The 21,235-nt window shown below is 34.4% G+C and overlaps 1 protein-coding gene across 2 annotated transcripts in view; it reads left to right on the top strand.

The window, feature by feature from the left end:
- Positions 1 to 4,056: 4,056 nt before the first annotated feature.
- Positions 4,057 to 21,235, top strand: part of LOC143254152 (epoxide hydrolase 4-like) — a 29,098-nt gene continuing 11,919 nt past the window's right edge. The window contains exons 1-5 of one of the 2 annotated variants that reach the window (XM_076508956.1): positions 4,057 to 4,416; positions 6,962 to 7,086; positions 14,814 to 14,926; positions 18,445 to 18,613; positions 19,596 to 19,747. In XM_076508956.1, coding sequence (XP_076365071.1) covers positions 4,225 to 4,416; positions 6,962 to 7,086; positions 14,814 to 14,926; positions 18,445 to 18,613; positions 19,596 to 19,747 — 751 coding nt within the window. In that variant the 5' untranslated portion in view covers positions 4,057 to 4,224. The remainder of the gene's footprint in view (positions 4,417 to 6,961; positions 7,087 to 14,813; positions 14,927 to 18,444; positions 18,614 to 19,595; positions 19,748 to 21,235) is intronic. The other variant, XM_076508963.1, reaches the window with a different exon arrangement.

Raw genomic sequence — 21,235 nt, 5'->3', positions numbered from 1 at the left:
TAAAAAAATCATGCTGATAGAAAAATGTTTTGACAGTGAAATATCCCTGACTGAATTGATCTCAATAAAGGCACAAATGTACAATGACAGTCTTATAGATGATCCAAATTCCAAATACAGTGTTGTGCAAAAGTGTTAGGCCAAAGTCAAAAAAATATATTTTAAACTACTTTCAAACAACGGGAGGTAAATCATAGGTGAAATATCGGAATTTTATTAATCTTCAAAAACCCAATGGAAGTGCTTGAGTTCATCAAATAGTTAATATTTTCTGTTCCCCTTTTTGCTTTAAAGACTCCAGACAGATGAAACATCAAAATTTTATTAATCTTTATAGTTAGTACAACAGAAACTCATAAGAAGTGTTTCAGTTCAGCAAACAGTATTTTGTGCGTCCTCCTTTGCTTTAATAACTGTGGACAGTCTTTCAGGCATTGTTACAACATACCTAAAATCAAAGCGTCCTTCAGGATTTACTCCAAATGTCTCTAATATACTTCCCTAAAGTTTTTTTTTGGAAGTAACTTTTGATTTGTGAAGTTTTTGTTCTATCACTTCCCAAATCTGCTCAATTGGGTTGAGATCGGGCTGCATAGGGGCTATTGCATCATTTAAATAACTCTAGTAGCTTCTTTTTTAGCTACGTAATTTTTGCATAGATTGGATAAGTATTTGGAGTCATTATCTTCTTGGTTCTAGAATCATTAACCCATGTTACGCAAACCACTGATGGTATTTGCACTGGTCCATTATTCCATCTATTTTACAAGTATTTCCTGTCATCTCAGCGTACAAGCACCCCCAAACCATAACACTGTCACACACCATGTTTCCTGGTAGGTGCTGTGCATTGAGATATCTTTCACCTTTCTTGCGCCGGACGTATAATCTATGCTTTGAACCACATTTTTCAGACTTAAATTCATCTGTCCATAACACCATTTTCCAGTCATCAACAGTGAAATGTTTCTACCTTTTAGCATTTCAACCTCTTTACAATATTTGGAAATTGAAGAGGAGGTTTTTTTTTACTGCAATATGACCAAATATTCCATTATCGTTGAGTTTTCTTGACTCTGTAGATCTGGACACTTTTCTGTCATTTGGCAAATGGTTGTTTATTTCATGTTTGAGATCAGTGGCAGTCTTCATTCTGTTCTGAAAGCTGGATAGACGAAGATATCGAATATCATTAGCACTGAGTTTACATGTTCTGCCTCTTCCTTTCCTATTTTAAAATTTACCTGTCTCGGTCTCACCGTCTAGAGTATAGTTGATAATGTTTGGGGAGCATTCCAAGTCTGCGGCAATTTGTCGATGAGTCCAGTCAGCCTCACATAAAGCTAGTTCTCCACTCATACGGCTATAAGTCTACGGATTTATATCGCTAAAATCAGAAGTTCGATTTCCCTCGGTGGACACAGCAAATAGTTCGATGTGGCTTTGCTCAAAGAAAGATGCACACATAAAGCTTTTTTGTGAAATATTTAGTCTACTGACAACTCTCTATGCTCTTGGGTTGTAACATGACAACAAAAACTTAATATAAACTATAAAGCGTCAAACACTGTTTTTATCAAGGTTTATTTGCGGATTGCTATTAAATTGATTTCTTCTAGCATATACTAGCTTCTTTCTAAATAGTTAATACACTGCATGGGATACCATGACAGTTATTTCAGACCCTAAATTTCATCAGCGTGTTCATTAAAGTAGTTTCTTTCTTTGCTTTTGAATTTCGCGCAAATTTACACTAGGGCTATCTACGCTCGCCGTCCTTAATTTAGCAGTGTAAGACTAGAGGGAAGGCAGCTAGCCATTACCACCTACTATCAAATACTGCTCTTTTACCAATGAATAGTGGGATGAACCGTAACATTATAACGTCCCCACGGTTTAAAGGTCAAGCATGAACTGGTGGGACGGGGATTTGAACCCTCAACCCTCAGATTACAAGTCGAGCGCCCTAACTACTTGGTCATGCCGGGCCTGATTCAAGTAGAACTCGTATGACATTCCCGTGGTATAAGTGTATGGGAATTCTAAAAAATAAGTATTTTCACTCTGGCTCATTCAAATATCATCAGAGATCGGTGAAGTCTTACCATAATGTTGACATTTACATTCTATAATAGCATGGAAAAATCAACTCCATAAAATGGAAAGAATGACAAAATATTCTCTTGTCCTAACACTTTTTCATAGCACCGTATTAATCCCATCAAACCATCAACTGTTGGTAAATTTGTTTTTTAGTTTGTTCTTAACGTCTATTTTACCTTGATATAATTAATGAATGATCTTTGGCGTTATTAAATTCGAAGTATATTGTATATAAAAGTACCAGTGCATTCAACACTTCTTTCATTATATTCAGTTTACAAAATCCTTTCTTAATGAGTAACAATTCAAGAACAGTCTCAAAGTTAAATTTAGTTGTAGCTTTTCTGTTTTATTTTATTGATTGCTATTAATTAAATATTGAATACAATCCTACTAGACAATCCTCTTGATGTATAAAGATGTACCGGGGCTGGACGTGTTCCAGTGGTCAACTTGCCAGACTGTGAATCTAGGTTTGCATCCCAGTATCGTCTTTGAACTTGAAAAGTAATTCTCAAATTCGACCATTCGATTAAAGTAGCCTAAGAGTTCTCGTAGTGTGGTGTTAATCAGATGTCTTCCATCTACTCTATCAGTTTAAATTTGCCTGTTTCGTCTGCTTGTTTCTCAGTCAATGTGTCCATATGCCGAATCTCACTCACTTTTCTGAACCTTAGAAACAACAATTCTAAGGGGCAAGAGGAAAATTCCACCTCAGTCCCAAGGAAGTAGAAGAACCTAACAATGAAGTACCAGTTTTCAGCTTTAATTTCGTGTGTTGTAAAGCTACAGTACAATCCAAAGCTAGAACACATTATATTTTCACTTTAGAAAACTTCAATAATTAATTATCCCTTTGCCCATGCTCAAATCAAATATCAGGTGGGATTGGAACTTTAGCTTCTCTTAAGCTATAAATACTGATCTCCGCATATGTACAGATGTACCATGAATGTTTTGGATAACTGACTGTAAAGCAAAATGTCACATATAAATTTAAACTTGATTTTTCCTAGCTTATCAGCGTGCTGAGGAACAAACATTTAACACTTAAATAACGCGACTACAGAACGTATTACATCATATTCAGTATCCTCGATTACCATTTTGAAGTTAAGGCAAAATGTTGTTTAGACAGGAGGAAGAGTTCGAAAGTGTATCTGACCCCTACAGGTCCGGCATGGCCAAGCGTGTTAAGGCGTACGACTCGTAAGCTGAGGGTCGCAGGTTTGCATCCCCGTCGCGCCAAACATGCTCGCCCTTTCAGCCGTGGGGGCGTTATAATGTGACGGTCAATCCCACTATTCGTTGGTAAAAGAGTAGCCCAATAGTTGACGGTAGGTGGTGATGACTAGCTGCCTTTCCTCTGGTCTTACACTGCTAAATTAGGAACGGTTAGCGTAGACTTCCCTCATGTAGCTTTGCGCGAAATTCAAAAAACAAGTCTCATTGGGCTAAGGGTTATGATTCTCGCTTTGGGTGCGAGAGGTCCCTGGTTTAAATCCCGGACGAGCCCATTAGAATTTGGCCAAGTGGGTTAAGGCGTTCGATTTGTAATCCTATAGTCGCGGGTTCGAATCCCCGTAGCGCCAAACATGCTCGCCCTTTTAGCCATGGGGACGTTATGTTGATGGGGACGATCAATTTTACTACTCCTTGGTAAAAGAGTAACTCAGGAGTTGGCGGTGGCTGGTGATGACTAGCTGCCTTCCCTTTAATCATACACTGCTAAATTAGGAATGGCGAGCGCAGATAGCCCTTAAATAGCTTTGCGCGAAATTCAAAACAAATAATCAAACAATGAAGAATGTCTAAGTCTCTCCAGGATGCACTAAATATTCTGATAAACATCAAATTATCTAAAATGAACAAATAACTACTACATGTATTCAAACACTAACTTCATAATATTCATAGTATAGAATTATAAAACACTTAATGTCAAAGAATCCCACAGTGACTTAGTAGATGTCGCTCTAGTTGCTTCAATAATTATTATGATGTGTCAAGGTAGCATTACAGTATATAGTATATTTTGAGGTCTGGTAGAAATAACAGGAAGAAACTCTCATCAGAAGAAAGGATACAAGCATTATTTTACTGGTATTTCTTGCCGTCAGAATGAACAAAGTAAAAGTAGAATTAGCAATTACATATATTTTAAGCGTGTTTTATGGGGTTTTGTTTCTGTTCGGAAGTATTTACAGGATGTTTCGTATTGGTAAAAAAATTTTCAAGGTCAGGGAACGAAAAGAACCCCCAAGATGCTTACGAGACGCATCTCTTGGAAAACATGCATATGTAGAGTTAAAGGTAATAATGTGAACTGTTAGTTAATATTTTGTTATAAACAATGAAGATAGTGATTACATTGTGAGTGCTGTATATAATTCTGAAATTAATTTAAAGAACCTCTGTATATATAATTATAAAAGTTGCTATAAAAATTTGTCCACTACTTTGTTATTTTAAATGAAAAATAAAGCAAAAATTAATTATAACGGTACTTAGAATTAGAAAGAGGCAATGCTAGTAATGATTCATCAGTTATTGAATGGGAAAATACCATAAAATGTCTTGGGGGGGGGTGTCGCTAAGAGCTTCAGTAATATATAAAGGAAAACTAATAAATGAAGCACAGGCAGTCTTGTTACCTTTGTGTGGTGTCAAACCCACAGTAGATAATTAAAATGGATTGAGAGTGAGAGTTGGTATGAACAGGGCCACTATGTGTGCAGCCACATTGGCCCTTCTGGATACATTGGACTAATGGGGAAATTGACCCATCAATAAGTACATGTAGTTTTTTTAATTCCCCAACCTGCTACAAAGATTATGCTGGAGTTCTAGTTAGATGAATAAAAAGCAGTGGCACTATCATATTACATATCTCAAATGTAAACAGATGATTCCAACCTGTAGCTGGTATGTTGAAATAACCACAGCAGCTATGTGGAAATTCCAAGTCATTTACCACTTGAATGTCTTGCCTGGGAAAAAAAAAAAAGAAATTCATAAAATGGTTTAAAGGCTGCCTGGTTCTATTGTCTTTTTTTATTTTATTCGGAACATGCCTGCCTTGAGTTGAAATCAATTTATTTTCTCACATTTTCCAAATCTGTACCACATTACTCTTTATCCTTATTCAATAATCATAAATCATACTTATGGTTTTAAAATTGTCTTTCTGAAAATGATGAACTTAAAATTTAATTATTGTCATCTCAATATGTAGGAAAATATGAAAACTAATTATGCAGTCACTACTTTCTAAAATGTTTTTCCACTTCAACTTATGCAACTATATCCTTGATTATTAACAATTAATCTGAAAATAACATCCTCCTTAATCAGCTTTCTCATGATTTGATTTGGAAAATAATTGAGTCACTTCAATAAATCTTTCTTCCTTATTATTTGACTCTGTACAATCATAATCAATTTATTCAATGTTAAAGTCTCCTGTAATTATTGCATCATTAACCTTATTAGTAATTTTATGTTCACATTATACATTTTCTCATTCACCTCATCTGTCTAATCAGATAGCCTATAAAAATTGCCAGTTTAAACATTCTGCTCTTCATATTTCTGATTGTAATCCATATAGATTCAGTCTCTTGACTACAGTATTTTGGCTTCATTACAAACAGACCGCAGTTAATTCTGTGTGTGGAAAATCGCCTCACCCTCCTTTTATTTTATTTTACAAACCCTACCTTTCTTTATTAATATGAAACCTTATATTTAAAAGTAATTTTTATTATAAATATTCCCCAAATATTTGTTGTATAATTCACTCCTACCCTGCTTAAAACTATTCCACAGATCCAACTGTCCAGTCCACTTATTGCCATCAGAGTTTCCATGATAATTTTACATTTAAACTTTGTACCTTTAGTGTGAAAGAGCTTTATAAAATGGCTGCTAAGCTGTCTACACACTATCCTATATATACTTTAATACCTTGCAAGCAAATTCTAGTCCTGATCATTTTGTATGTTTTATTACAATAACTGTTTGATACTTTATGCAAATCTCCTACTATGTAAACTCTATATCATCTCACTTCTTATTGAGGTGGCTACCTGAATGCTAACTAAACCTTTCTCTTTGGCATTAACTTCTTTTCTTGTATATTCTTGTAAACCTAACGTTCTTTATTCACACCTTCTTTTTCGAAATCAACCATTACTCTAATTCTATTTACTTCTTGTTTTGTTTTCTTGATTTCTGCTGTAAACATTTTATTTTCCCTCATGTTAACACAATCTTCATAGATGTCTCTAATTCACCCTTAAGTAGGAAGACACTACAAGTGTAATACTGTGTCATTCTTAACCTCCTGACAAGTCAAGCAGTCAAGCCCACAGTTCTAAAACATGACTAACTCTTAACATTTATTGCATCCTGTAAATTCCTTTCTATTAAAATAAGAGTATTTGTAACTTTTCTATCACAGAGCTCCAAATTTTTCTGTCCATTGGTCAACAGAAGATTCAAAAATACTAGTTGTAAATACCTGCCAGTTCTCTACTCATTTTTTAAAAGATTTTATTGCCTAACCACAAGACTGAGCCTCTTAAAGTATTTTAATATAATTTTTAATTCATCTTACCATTTAGATAAAATGTTCCTTAAATTTGATCCACCTTACCTGTACCACAGACAAACTAAATCTCTTCATGCTCAATTACTATGGTATTCAACACACCAACTAAGCTTTCTTATGAGTAATAAAATTAGTTATTTATTCTGGAATATTCTACAGTTAATTTTTGATTTTAATATGAGCATCAGATGTATTTGTACTAAAACATTTTAATTTGAAGTACATTGTTTTATTTTACTCTTCTAGGAAGTGAAACTTCATTATGTTACAAATGGAAATTCACAGAATCCTCTGATGGTATTGATTCATGGGTTTCCAGATTTTTGGTTTAGCTGGAGAAATCAGCTGAAAGAATTTTATGAAGATTACTGGTAAGCCTTGTTTTCTGTTTGGACAAAAAGTTATGGCTTTAATAAATATGAACATTAACAAAACATTTATTCCACCTTAAGCTGTAGCTAGTGGTACTTACAATGACAGGATGATTGCTGTTGATATTTAAGTTATTTTTCAGAAATGTTCGTCATTTCACTACACCAAACAAGAATTGTTACCTCATGCATTTTAATGCAATATCATGTGCACGTCTATGATGTAATCATTACTACACTATAACCCTTCACCTATTGGACCTTGATACACATTCTCTATAAATGCAGAGGTGCCAACCATTATGATTTGAGCATAATCATTATGATTTTGGTGTATACGTTATGACTATACGTTCATACAGACAAATATTACAACTTGTTGCAACTCCCAAATGATTATATATTATTAGGCCTTGTCCCTCCAAGGTTTGAAAGGGGTGAAAAGAAAATTTCTAGTGAGATACAAATAAATTTTGATAATAAATAAAAGACATAGTCCAAATGACTACTTGTGATAATCATGTTTGTGCTTGAAATAATAAAAAATATTTGTATCTCCGACGTCTACCAATAGTTTGAGTGCAGTGCTTCTCCATACTGAGTATGTGAGGGAATCCATAGTTACATCATCAGTGCTTGTCAGCCAATCAGCGCTCACGTAGATGGGTATTTCTCATTTTCTAAGCGTCATAGAAACACCAATGCGATCATTCATAAGATGGCAAAACAAAGACCTCATTCACCAGATTGTCTTGTTTCTGGCAAATCTAAAAGGGCTAAAACTGTGAATCAGAAATTTAGGAAAGAGTATAGTGCAAAATATCCAGTCATTGCATCAAAAGTCAGTGACAGTCATGCATTTTGTACAGTTTGTCACATCAATTTTTTTCCGTGGCACATGGCGGGATAAACAATTGTTCCAGACATACAAAATCGGCATCTCACCAATAAAAGGCTGAGGCAAAAACAAAAATGATGCAGATAATGACATTTATGAGTAATAATTCAGAATATGAAACAATAAATGCAGAAGTGATGTTCACGCAAATTGCCATTGCTCATAATTTACCCCTAGCTGTAGCCGATCATGCATGACATCTATTCAGAAAAATGTTTCCAGTCTGATATAGCTAAAAAATATGGCTGTGCTAGAACCAAAACTACAGCCATTATACAAATGTTAGGTTGTGAAGATGACAAAATGATTTCAAGTATACTTACTAATAGTGTTTGCAGTTTAGCCATAGATGGATCCACAGACATGGATGACTCAAAACTGTATCCAGTGGTTGTACGATATCTTGACCCTTTGCTTGGAAAAATTGTTTGTTCTCTTTTGACAATGGTGGAATGGAAAGAAGCTTCAACAGGAGAGAATATTTTCAAGCTTTTGGACCACAAACTGACAAAGTGGAAAATTCCATGGGAAACCTGTCTTAGTTTTTCTTCAGACAATGCCTCAGTTATGTCTGGTATAGATAAAGGTGTGATGGGACACATCTCAAGACGACAGCCTAGCATTTACTTCATGGGCTGTGCCTGTCACCTTATGAATATTGTTGCCCAGAAAGCTTCCAGAGAACTGCCCTGCCCAGTTTCTGATATATTAATAGATATCTACTATTTTCTGGACAAAAGTGCTAGCAGAAAACAACATTTCAAAGAGTTTCAAGTATTGTATGACAAAGAAACAAGAAAAATTCTACAACCTGTTAACACAAATGGCTATCACTTGTGGTAGCCTCAACAGAATATTGGACATGTGTAAGCCATTGAAGAAGTATTTTCACTGTGAAAAGGAAAAACTAGATTCAAAAGGATCTAAATGTGCAACTCAGTCAGGCAGCAAGACTTTAACAGTCAGGATATCCTCTCAGCCACACAGGAACACAGTCAAGACACCCTCCCAGCCACACAGGGACACAGTCAAAACATCCTATCAGCCACACAGGGACACAAGACAACAGTCTCCAAAAGCAGACAAAGAAATATTTGATATAACTCAATATATGTTTAGGCAGTCTGACCTTGAACTAAAGAAGAGACAATCAATGAAAAAAGAGAAGAAAACAAAAGCTAGCAAGGAAGTAACCAAGAAAAGTTATGCACAGAGCAAGTTATATAAATTAACAGTTTTCTTGGACAACAAAATGAACTTGTTATTTTGTCTTTTTCTTCAGTCTGCAATTCCTCTATTTGAGTAAGCCAATTTGGTATTGCAAAGAGAAGAACCTTACATACACGTTATGCATAGAACTCTGATTACACAAGTTAAAAATATACTTGTCAGATACATTAAGCCAGAATATCTTGAAGGCAACATCACTGAACTTCACTGCAACAAGGAATACATTGTTAAATATGAAAAGGACCTGGACCTGATCAGCTTCTACACCAGTGTCAAGAAATACTATATTGCAGCTACAAATTACATGACGAAATATTTCCCTCTAAATGATGAACTTCTAATTCACACAGAGGTTGCTGATCCAAAATTGAAAGTCAGCAAAGATTTCTCTTCTTTACACTTCTTCACAGACGGGTATCCTTGTCCTTGTCAATACACATGAGCACAACACTATTGACAAGTTGGAAGGGCCTAGTAGCTGCAAATGATAAAGGGCTCTATCTACAATCATTATGCACAGTCATTTGAAATAGTTGGCATCTCTGTATATGCTTGCATGTGAAAACAGATTAGTTCTTTCTTTTGGCATTGCTAGTGTTCAGACATGTTTTTTTCTTGTGCCTCTGAAATTTTGATATTCCTTATCCTGTTTCAGTGGTGACCAGGAACATTCTATCTCTCAGTGATGTTACCACCATTGTACATCTGGTGTTTGGCACCTTTCTGCCACATTTATTTGTCCTTCAGGTCCCTTATTATGTTTATGAAGATATTGAGTCCTATAATTACAACTTTGCATGTTTTTACTTGTAGTTCTTCTTTTTCTGATAAGGAACATATATTTCCACTTTTTTTCTTTCAACTATGGTTACCCAAGTATGTGGCATTCTTTTTCTTTCTTCAGTAGTTTCTGAAGAATCGTGGGTTGTTTTTTATCATGAGCTTTCATCTTCTGATTTTCTTCCCCTCCATAAATTTTGGTATTCATTATTTCTTTCTTTCTCAAAAGTTGCACTGATCAAAGTTATCCTGAACCTCTTCACAATCATGACTTTTTTCCTATGACATATGATCATGATCCTTCTGATTTTGTCAAACTTCAGCCATTAGAATCTCTCATTTCTGCTTAGAGCACCTTCTTTCTCCCACTTTGCTTCTTCCCCACCTCTCAGTTTACATTCCTATGTTTTACCATAATGCAGCTTCTTTGTTTTTTTCATCTACACTTCATCTTTCACCTTGGCCTTGATCTCTTCTTTTGCTGTGACTTTTTAATGTGGTTCCTTTATATTTAGGATTTGCTTGGTTGGGATTACTTCCTTTCAAGTGTGCCCTATCCTATTATATCTTAGACCTTGGTCACACCTCGTTTATTTAAACATAGTTTTAGAATGTGTTCCTGATAATAGGAATCTTGGGCTTAAGTTGTTTGCTACCAGTCTTTAGTGGTTTATTTGGTTTCCTACCTTACCAGACCATATGTATTTCAACATGTTCCCTATCTTTACATGTCTCATAGGTTTATACTTTCTTCTGTTACTCATTCTATTACCCATTCTTATCTCCATTTTATAGGACAAGGTGTTATGGTTTATTGAGGTAATTGTCTTGTGTGCCATTCTCTTGGCTGTGGCCCTGTAGGAGCTCAGCTTTCTCCATTTGTACACCTGTGGACTTCCTTTGCTAGTAATTATTAGCTCATGGAGATGACTTCCCATAGGCTGCCCCTGTGTTATAAAACTCTCCCTCCACTTTCCTTTGTTCAGCCATTTTTAACTTTCATCTAATCTCGTTTATCTTCATCTGTATCCTTTCTACTGGTTATGAAAGCAGTAGGGTGAGTTACCTACTTCATTCAGGGTTTATATTCCTATCCTTTTACCATCCCCAAAAAGACTGGGAATTGACGCCCTATCATTGATTTGACATCCTTGAACAACTTTTTTGATATTCCTAAGTTAAAATGGAAGATTTTCTAAGTGTCAGATGGATGTACTCTCTTTGGTTATGGATGACCAAATTCAGTGTTTCTCCACATCCCAATTTCCTCTGATTTTGTTCACAACATTTGGTTAGCCATGACCCTTAATGGTTTCAGTTGGGTTATGTAATCATTCATTCAGAAGATGCATTCCCTGGTTATTCAATATCATTATTATATGGATGATTGGCTCCCATTGGCTCTGTCTTGGAAACAACCACCTCCTTTCTGTTTAAAGATTGTCTGTCATTTGGATTGAATGGTTAAGTGCTCTTGATCCCCACTCATTAACTGGTCCACTTGAATGTCTTTCTCAATTTGGGGACCCTTAGTTTCCTTAACTCTTGCATGCATGCCCATGTAATTCCCCTTTAGTGGATCCTGGGTGATCAATGGATCATATCTTTGGATTCCTTGTTAGCCTTTATGACTCTGTCCCTGAGTATTGTAGTGGTTTTTATTGCTTAAACATAACTCACCTCTTCGCTTCCTTGACCTGACACGTACACAGATAACTCTCTTTCTAGATGGGGTCATTCCTGGGCACTTCCACCATCTCAGGAGTTTGTTCTTCAAAGAAGCAGTCCCTTAATATCAACATCATGGGAACTTTGGCTGTTTATTGGATTTGCCCATGTCTTCAGTCTCAGTTCAGAAAGTATCTAGTGATGATCCATTCAGACAATTTCATGGTTGTATCTCACATCAACCACAAGAATGGCTTACCTTACCTGTCCTTAGAAACATTGTGAAAGTATTTCCAGGATGATAAATCATTTGTAGGGTGCCAGTCCCTAGTCTTCTTGAAGATGACAAAAGACAGGACTAAAAACCCTCAGTTGGATGAAAAACCTGATCTGAAGTTTCTGTAGGTAGTTGAGAGAATATAGCCTCCTTGAAATGCTTAAGATGGGCACAATCAGATGGGGGTTAAACATTATTGGAATTTCTCTGTTTGGGTCCATGGTAATCAAATTCAATCATTAGCCTGTCTTATCTTACCAACATTGAACCAAGTTGTAGATCACTTGTCTCACTTGGACAAAATTGCTCCCATGGAATGATACCTTCATATTGTGTCATTTCACTGAAGTTGTTTCCACTGTGGGAGTCTTTTGTTTGATGCTTTTGCAACTCCTTTCAATGCCAAACTTTTTTCTTTTTGTCTCCAGTTCCAGACTTTGCAGCTATGGCTATCAATAAACTAAACTAGGCTTGATCCAACCTGTCTCTTTATGCCCACTCCTTACTTTGTCTTCTTTTCCATGTTTTGTCTCTCATACATGACATTCCTTGCTAGGTTCTTTCAAAGTGCTTCTCTTTGGAAAGTTCAGCTGTGGTTTCCCATTTTATGCCATTTTTTGTTTAGGATATCTCATCCATTTCCATTTTAGCAGTCATTTTATCTCAAGTTACTGACATTCAACTTTCATTACAGGGTTCTTCACACAGAGTAGCTTGTTTTCTATTTCATTTTTATCAGCCTTCCACACTGACCAGCTATCAGTGCAAATGGATAGTTTACAACCTCTGGTATCTTCACCACTCCTTTCCACAGGATCATCCTACTCTGTTTTTTTTACTTTGCTTTTTGACAAAGGTTTCTCTGTGTGTTTGATTTCCATTTAAAGAGCAGTTTTTCCTTATCTTTTCTTCTCTTTCATAGCTCATTTTTCCTTTCATTTTCCAACTCCAATAAATGTCTTCATGACTGTTCTCATCAGTTATCCTCATCACTCAGTCCCTCTCCTAAGTTTTCAGTTCATTAAAATGTCATTCATAACAGGTTTTGATTTGCTGTTTTTGATGCAGTTCTTCCTTTTGATGTTAACCTTGTTTGCCAGCTTAAGTACTAATTATTTACCTGTAATGTATGTGTTTGTGTGCATGTCCTTCTGCTCTTTTTGTACTTGGCAAAAAGAACATAACATCAGATACAATGAGCCTTCACATTTAGTTTAAGCCTAATATCTTTAGTGACAGTACATCATTACACTGTCACTGGAACCCAATTTAACTTGATTTTTCCTGATGCCAATGGGCCATGTTAGTGTTGTCACTAGAAAACTAAACATAAAGAATTCCTTATCAGTCATTGCAATCCTAGAAATATGAAACTAGGTGGACACACCCTTCATTTGGGAAGTACGGGATTGGTTGTTATCTGGTGATGTAGTACATGACATTCCACTGTGTTAGGAATCAACCCATTTCTGGTGATTAGGTCCAGTCTATGGGTCTTGGGTTTGCCTCTGATCGTAAGCATGACTTTCGTATCGTACATATTGCTCTGATGTAGAGCAACCAAATGTATATCCATAGACACAGTACACACTGTCTACCCTTGAGATAATGGAAGGTATAGCCATTATGCCCCTATTAATGACGAATTAGCACCCAGCAACAAATTTTATAACAATATATTTTGCTGTATCCTCTGTATTGGGTGAGTGGAATCTGTGCTTGATATGCATGTGGTGTCACTCCATATATTTTCACCTTCTGTTGCTATTTTCAGCAAGAAACTTGCCCTTGTAATTTTTCAGCACCAGCTCTTCCACCATCTTATGGGTGGCATTCTAGCTCTTTACATTGGAGTGGTTAGTAGCATTTCCAAAGTTAACATTTTTCCCACCTAAAAATGTATTTCATATGGATACCTCTTTGAACCACTTCTCTCTCTTCCTCCCAATGCATCTAGTTTATCTTATTTTTTTTATAAAAGTACACTTCATTTTATGTGCTAGTACTCATGGGAATTACTGAGGATTATCACTCTCCTCTTAGTGATGGTTTGTAATCTAACGATGTTTACACCATAGACTGGCACAATACACATTTACGTGTTTACAGGTGGAAGCTTTATTCTAACCTTATGGCATTTACAGGAAATTATGTGGTAGTGCACACAAAGTAACGGCTCTGCATGGTGTATATTGGTGGGTGTGTAGCTGAAATACATTTTCATGCCAGGAAAATTTTAAATTTTGTCTGTAAAACTGCTACAGACATAATGTTATATTTTATCATTATAGATGTTAAACACTTGGTATTACATATTCATTTAATACATTTATTTCCTTATCTATAGTTTTTTTCCTTTAGCAATTGTCATTATTTTGAATTTAAAATAGACCCAAACTTACAAATACATTTATTAATGAAAAATAACTTTAACTGCAGATATGTTTGTTTTTTCCCCTTGGAAGAAAATTAGAAATCAATAGGCCTAAAAGTTGTTATAAAAATAATGCAAAATACAGTTGCTTTTTTCTCCACATTCCTCTTGATTTGTTCATTGTGGATTCAAAATTAGAGGTGTGTAAAAACATTTTAGATATTTTTTTTCTCAATTTGATGTATAATAGAAGTCATTAGTTGGGCCACTGTTGGAGACAAAAGATAGTTCTGAAATGCTAAATTTTTCCCATATATGATTTTAAATCTGCAATTAAGAGAAATATGGTGAAAAACAAAATTGTAAAATGCTTATGTTTAATTTTATTAGCAGATGTAAAGTTACTGGTATACTGTGTATGTATAAACATGCACACTTAAAAAATAATATATGCTGCTGATTGTGTCTATAACTGATGTTCTGAAGACGTTTTCAATCAGGTTGGTTGCTATAGACATGCGTGGTTATGGAGAATCAGAAAAACCTGAAGGAATCAGAGCTTACCAAGTGAATAAAATTGAAGATGACATAAAACAGCTACTAAATGCATTAGGTAATTATTTGTTTTTTTAGAGACTTAATAGTTTATAAGGCTAAGCTTTACTATTGATATTGTCTATTTTGAATTTTGGAAGCTCTTCAAATGAAGTAGAAGGTAAGTTATTACTACTGTAATGGCGAAAACAAAATTAAAATGGCTCAGTAGTAGACAGAATAGGGTGACAATAAATGGGTATTTTTTCCTGTCCAAAGAATGATCTTAGTACCTTTGTTTTTTGTGATTTATGTGAATGAAATTAGAAGCCTGTTTGGGCTTTAAGTCATTCAGATTTGTTAATGGTAACACTTAGTTACTGCATACAAATTCATCAAAGTAGTGAGAATTTTTCTTTTAATTGCTGTTAATATTGCAGATTTAAAATATTCAATATTAGGGATACATGTATATTTTTAAAAATGTTTGAATTATCTCAAGTGTCAAGAAATACTGTTTCAGAGAAAAATAAATTCTGATTCTCTGAACATTTGAGTGTTTTCTGTGTTAATGCACTGTGGCATATTGATTGTGTTTATAGAAATAATAAATTTAAAAGGAGATGTTTACTGGTTTCATGTATACACTCTCATATTAGAATACTGTTATTCAGTTTGAATTTCTTGTCATTAGAGAGTATCACTGGAATGGGTGGAGAATAAAGCTAGTAGAATAATACTTGATTGAAGATACAAAGAAAGACTAAAACTTGCACTTCTTTACATTGGATTCTAGAATTAGTGGTGATAAAAAAAAAATCAAGTATTTAAAATACTACGAACTTAGAAAAACTTAAATGTGAAAGACTATAGTTATCTTGTGCTTGTAAACTTAGAAGTTGTTAGTTATTGAAGGAAGTGTCTTTGGTGATTTGATTCACTTTATTTCACCTCACTTGTTCCAGCATATGTGGTATACTAATTTTTATTGTGGTTTGCATGTTGTGCTCTGTTACTTTCAGTTTATCACTTGAGAAATCAAAACACTTATGAGGGAAACCTATTAAAGTTGAAATCGTAAAGTATTTCTTGTACTTATGCCTCAAACTACTTCAAATATAGTATCCTTCCACAAATATGCTAAATTGGAAGTAATGGAAATAGCACATTTAGCTTGGATTGGCAGTTTGTTTTATCAGTTTAGTATAAAATGAACTGAATGGCAGGATGTCAAGATAAAGTTTTCTTTTTCAAAAGAAACCTTTGTGGTCATAAGTTCCAATACCGACATAGTACTGGTAGTATTAAGCAGTATGCTTTAGACTTTCTTCAACAAACACACACAGAATTTTTTCTTTGCCTTAGTAACATTAACATCCTCACTCAACAAATAATTCCTTTCAAGGTTTTTGTAAACTTAGTACATGACTATATGAGTAATTTTCAACTCAAGAATTTTACAACTGCCCAGTAACTTAAAAAAGCAACAACTAGTATTTTCATTGAAGATTCTTTTATTTACTAATTATAATTTACCCCACTTGGATGAAGAGCTTTTTGTTCCTGAATTTTCACTGTACAAAATAAAGGCAAAGACTGTGTTTCACCTTTGACTTTAAATTGACAAGTAAGAATTTTTTAGGGACATTATGCACTGGCTTTCCCTTCATAATAATTTTTCCACTAATTGTTTGTTCAAATGCCTAACATTCTGTTGTTCACTTAGAAATTAAATTTGATAGATTCAATATTATAATACTTAAATATGGTCATTCCCTCTACACAGCCATTTCCGTAACAACTTTTTGCATGTTACTGTAGCTGTTATTATGTTGAAAGCAAGATTTTTATTATGCTGTGATGAGCATCTTAGTAATCACTTTATATTCACTGGTGAATTTATTTTCTAACAGGGTGTAAGATTCTGAAAGGCATTTACTAATTTTCAGCTTCTCTAATACACTATAAACTTTTTTTTTTCTTTTCCTTAGCTTCATTCATCTTTTTAATGCAAAACATTAAAAATCATCCATGTAGTTTATTTTTTCCCCAATAACTTGTAAATTTAGAAAGTATTTTGCAAAAGACCAGAACTATAAATAAATGTATTAACTTCTTGATACTTAATTTCTGAAGTTAAGATAAGTTACTAATGTAATTACATTATGATTACTATTATTCCTTTCCCTTAGCTAAAACTTTCTCCAGTTCATCAGAGCTGGCATTATTGGCACCAACCTGTATCATAGAAAGAGAATTTTTGAGTGTTTAAAAAATTGACTCCACTCTTCTGTACTCAAAAATCTGAGTCTTAGCACCTAGTAAACACTGATTTAAGTGCTTTTGCTCTAAATGTAACAGGTAAATCTCCCATTACTAGAGCCCTGTACTTTCTGTATTTTTTAACATCCTATGTGCATCATCTGGCAAAAACTGAAACCTTTTATTACATTTAATTGGTGTGCAGATGTTATTTTGAGCTCTTATCATACGTTTTCACCACATACATCATTGTTAACTTTAAATTTCTTTCAAAAAACATATTAATAGTCTTCCTGTTTCCTTTATCATATCCTTTACTTTTCTCTTGAAACTTGTTTTTTCCATTTGAGCTTCATTAATTCTTTCTAAGGCTAACTGATGCTCCCTGTGCTTTATGAAAGCTGCATGTTATACCAACAATTTCTTTTTTAATTACACAATATTAACACCAGGGATGAATTCTACTGGTACTAATAGGTACTGAGTATTGAAACTTATTTCCTAAGGTGGTACTAGTACCAGGACTTATTTTACCTGCTTGTTGTTGGTTTTCAAAATCAGATCCATTTCACCTAGCTCAGTACCCTCTTTTGACAGTTTAGTTTAACTTAATAGCTTCTAATAGCTGTTAACCCCTCATTTCATAAACAACAGCTTAACTATAAAGAGATTCAAAAATAAATGCCTTTACGATACTAAAGCAATAAAGAAAAATAACAAAAAATAGTGGTATAAAAAGAGAAAACTTGTGGATTTTGAGTAAAAGTAAATGCATAAAAAAACTTTAGTTTTAGTTGCCATAACAAAATTAAAGCTTAAGGAAAATGAGTACAAGAACAAAAAGTGGCTTTTTTGTTGTTTACCTTAAATATTTAATAATTCAACATCTTGCCATAGTGATACTATTCTTTTCATCCATTAAATCTCATTTATTTCTGCAGCTTTATGCATTTGTAAACCTGGTAAATATTATGTTTAGTTATTTTAATATTTTTGTAACTTTCATACTGTAGATGTTAGCTTTGAACAAAAGTGGACTTCTTTTGTATGTGTGACCAAGAAATTTCTGTTACTGTAAGTTTAAAAATATCTCATACAATTTAATTTTGCTTCTTGTTTGCTCTATTATCCATTGTTTAAATGTGTCTTTAAATTCTTTAATCATACATATTAAATATCAAGATGAGAATAAATATAAATTATTACATCTTAACTTATAAGTTAAAACTTTTATCTGTCAACAATTTTTCTTACTAATATTACATACAGACCAAGATTTAAGGAATTACTGATAAAATTCTTATTTGATTTTGCTCTTTCTTTGACACTGTGTAGGTAGAAAAAGTGGTGTAATTGTAGGTCATGACTGGGGTGGAATTGTAGCTTGGTACGTGGCTGCACATTACCCAGAAATAGTGGAACAGCTGATTATTTTGAATGCTCCGCACCCTCGCAACTTTGAAAAAACTCTTTCCAGTAACTTAAGTCAGTTTTTCAAATCCTGGTAAGTATTTTTATTTATAAGGCATTAAGAGGTGCTGGTGGATAAACAGTTGATTTTCAGTGAAGTTTATGAATACTGGGAAATGTAGATAATTGAAAGACTGCTAAAACTATTATTACTATAGATTGTAAAGAGTTTCATGGTTCTGTAGTTTTTAATCCTTTGATAATCTAATATTATTGTTAATCTGTGTAATGAAAGTTTAAAATGAAGTGTATAGAAACATAACTTGAAAAAATATTTCTTGATTTCTTAATTTAGTGTCTCTGTTGATTAAAGTGGTTTTGTTTTATTGACAATTTTGGTGATTTTACAGAAAATATCTTAATTCAGAAACAATTTAAGTTCAAAATTGGATCAATATTTTTACTTTCATAATAAATTTTATGCACTTGGCTCTAGACTAAGTAATCCCACACTGTGTGTTTACTTTAAACTATTATACCAACATTCACTACACTTATAATGTTTCATGGCACATATACCCTTCATGACCCCTTGTAGCCCCAGTCACTAAAATTGTAATAGACAGCAATTGAACAGTTCTTTCCAGATAAATGCATTTCGGTTTTAACGATTTATCCTGTTTTAAGAACTTAAGCGTGGTATGACACATACTGGCTTTTATATAGTTTAGAAAACCCAACTGTAAAAGAATAAAAGTTATTTTCTTAACATATGGTTAGCGTGATGTCCATTGGACTTGGACACTTATTAGTTTTTATGTATTTGAAAAATTATAAACACTTAATTTTAGCACTTTGTAACCAAAATTTTGATGTGAATATAAGTTGCATTTGTCTAACAGTATGTTTCTCTCATTCAAAACAAAGTTTTGTATGTATTGAAAAGAAATGCTGAACAGTTAAATAGGTTCAAAGTGAAAATATCAAACAAAACAATTGACATACTTCATAAAAATCTTTTTTCTTCTGTATCACAAGTGAGATATTGATGTGAATATGATTGATCATTTTTGCAGGTACTTGTTCTTTTTTCAACTACCATTGCTACCGGAACTTAATATGCGTGCTGAAGATTTAGCAGCATTTGATAAGATGTTTTGTGTTGATGGAAGAAGCATTTGTACTGAGGAGGAAATTGAAGCTTATAAGTATTATTTCAGTCAACAAGGTATGTTTGCTAATTATCTTAATTTATGATCATCACCTTTGACTGGCATTTTCATACAATTGATTTCTGTATCAAATACTAAAATCAATATTTTTTTTTATTTTACAATAACTATAACTAAAGGAAGTTGTATGTTTTTCATAGTAAATTCACTCAACGCACCCCTCGGTGTGGATTCCTGTACATGGTGAGGGGACCTCCCAGGAAAGGTTATGTTCTTTCAGATTACCTCCTCTGGGATCTAAACATCCAACCACGTGTTTACCGTGCATGGTGACCAATGAATGGGTGCAGAGGATCCTGGTGATTGAGGGATCCAACCCTCACACCTTACTTTGGCCTTGAATTCCTGTAGATGGATGGCCTTGGGGTGACCCCCCTTTGGGTCATTCAGCTGGTCCATTTAAGCTTGGGTCAACCCAAGTAACAGTGGTGGATGTTCTCAACAGGTGTTGTAGACATTGTTTCTGATGCTGGTGTTTGGGAATAGTGCTCACGATACCCTGGTGTTACTGCAGTGTCATTGTTCAGCATTGTAGTGCATCCCCTCATAGGGCTCCATGGTGAGGGAGACAGTGGGAATCATAATATACATTCTCTCATTATGAATCCTCCAAATAAAAAAATATTAAATAAAATATTTAAAAACAGTCCATAGGTAAATGGCCATGTCTTGAAGATTCTAAGCAGCAATCTTCAACATTTGTAACACCTGTTGTACCTCATTTTCTTATACTACATTCTCTTTCAGACATACCTTTAGGGCATATGTCTCCATTTTTCATTCATCACAAGGAATTATTATTGAGAGGGATTTATAGAACATCCCAAAGTCAGAGATTCTTGCTGGTTTCTCCACTTGCAAAGATGGAATTATAATGACAACCAGTGTCCTCATTCTGACATTTACATCACTACATCCATCTACCACCATAAAGGCAGGTTATCTTAATTGCAGATTTTAGCCATACATTGCAAACCCTCTCAGATGTTTTCAATGTCAGCGGTTCAGTCACTCAAAGGCGTCATGTCGTAATTCCTTAATGTGTGCTGGTTGTGGAGGCAAGGACCATGATGCCTGTTAGTGTGAAACAGACCCTCATTGCACCAATTGCAATGGCTCTCACCCATCCTACATTCATTCTTGCCCTAAATGGTTAGAAGAAAAAGAGGAGCAGTGTTTGAAAATGATTCAAAACATTACTTATCTTGAGGCATAAAAGTTGCTGTCCACCACTTTATCTCGGATGTATGCTGCTGCATTTCATTCCACTACTACAGTGGGAGTGCAGGCGGATCTCTCTATGCCTCCAAAAGAATTGTTCTCAAGCCAAATGAAAAGTCTTTTGACCGCCATGGTTAAAAAGTTGATGAACAAACTTCAACACCCATTTTTGTCCCTAACATACATTCCAGGAAATCTCAAGATCCACTTCCTTTGGTTCCGGGTACAGGCATTTGCTCAGGTACATCTTTTTCTCCCATCCT

The sequence above is a fragment of the Tachypleus tridentatus genome, chromosome 1, assembly GCF_004210375.1.
Source record: "Tachypleus tridentatus isolate NWPU-2018 chromosome 1, ASM421037v1, whole genome shotgun sequence".
Taxonomy (NCBI): Eukaryota; Metazoa; Arthropoda; class Merostomata; order Xiphosura; family Limulidae; genus Tachypleus; species Tachypleus tridentatus.
Note: the sequence above shows the minus strand (reverse complement) of the source record. Positions and strands in the feature narration are given on the sequence as shown.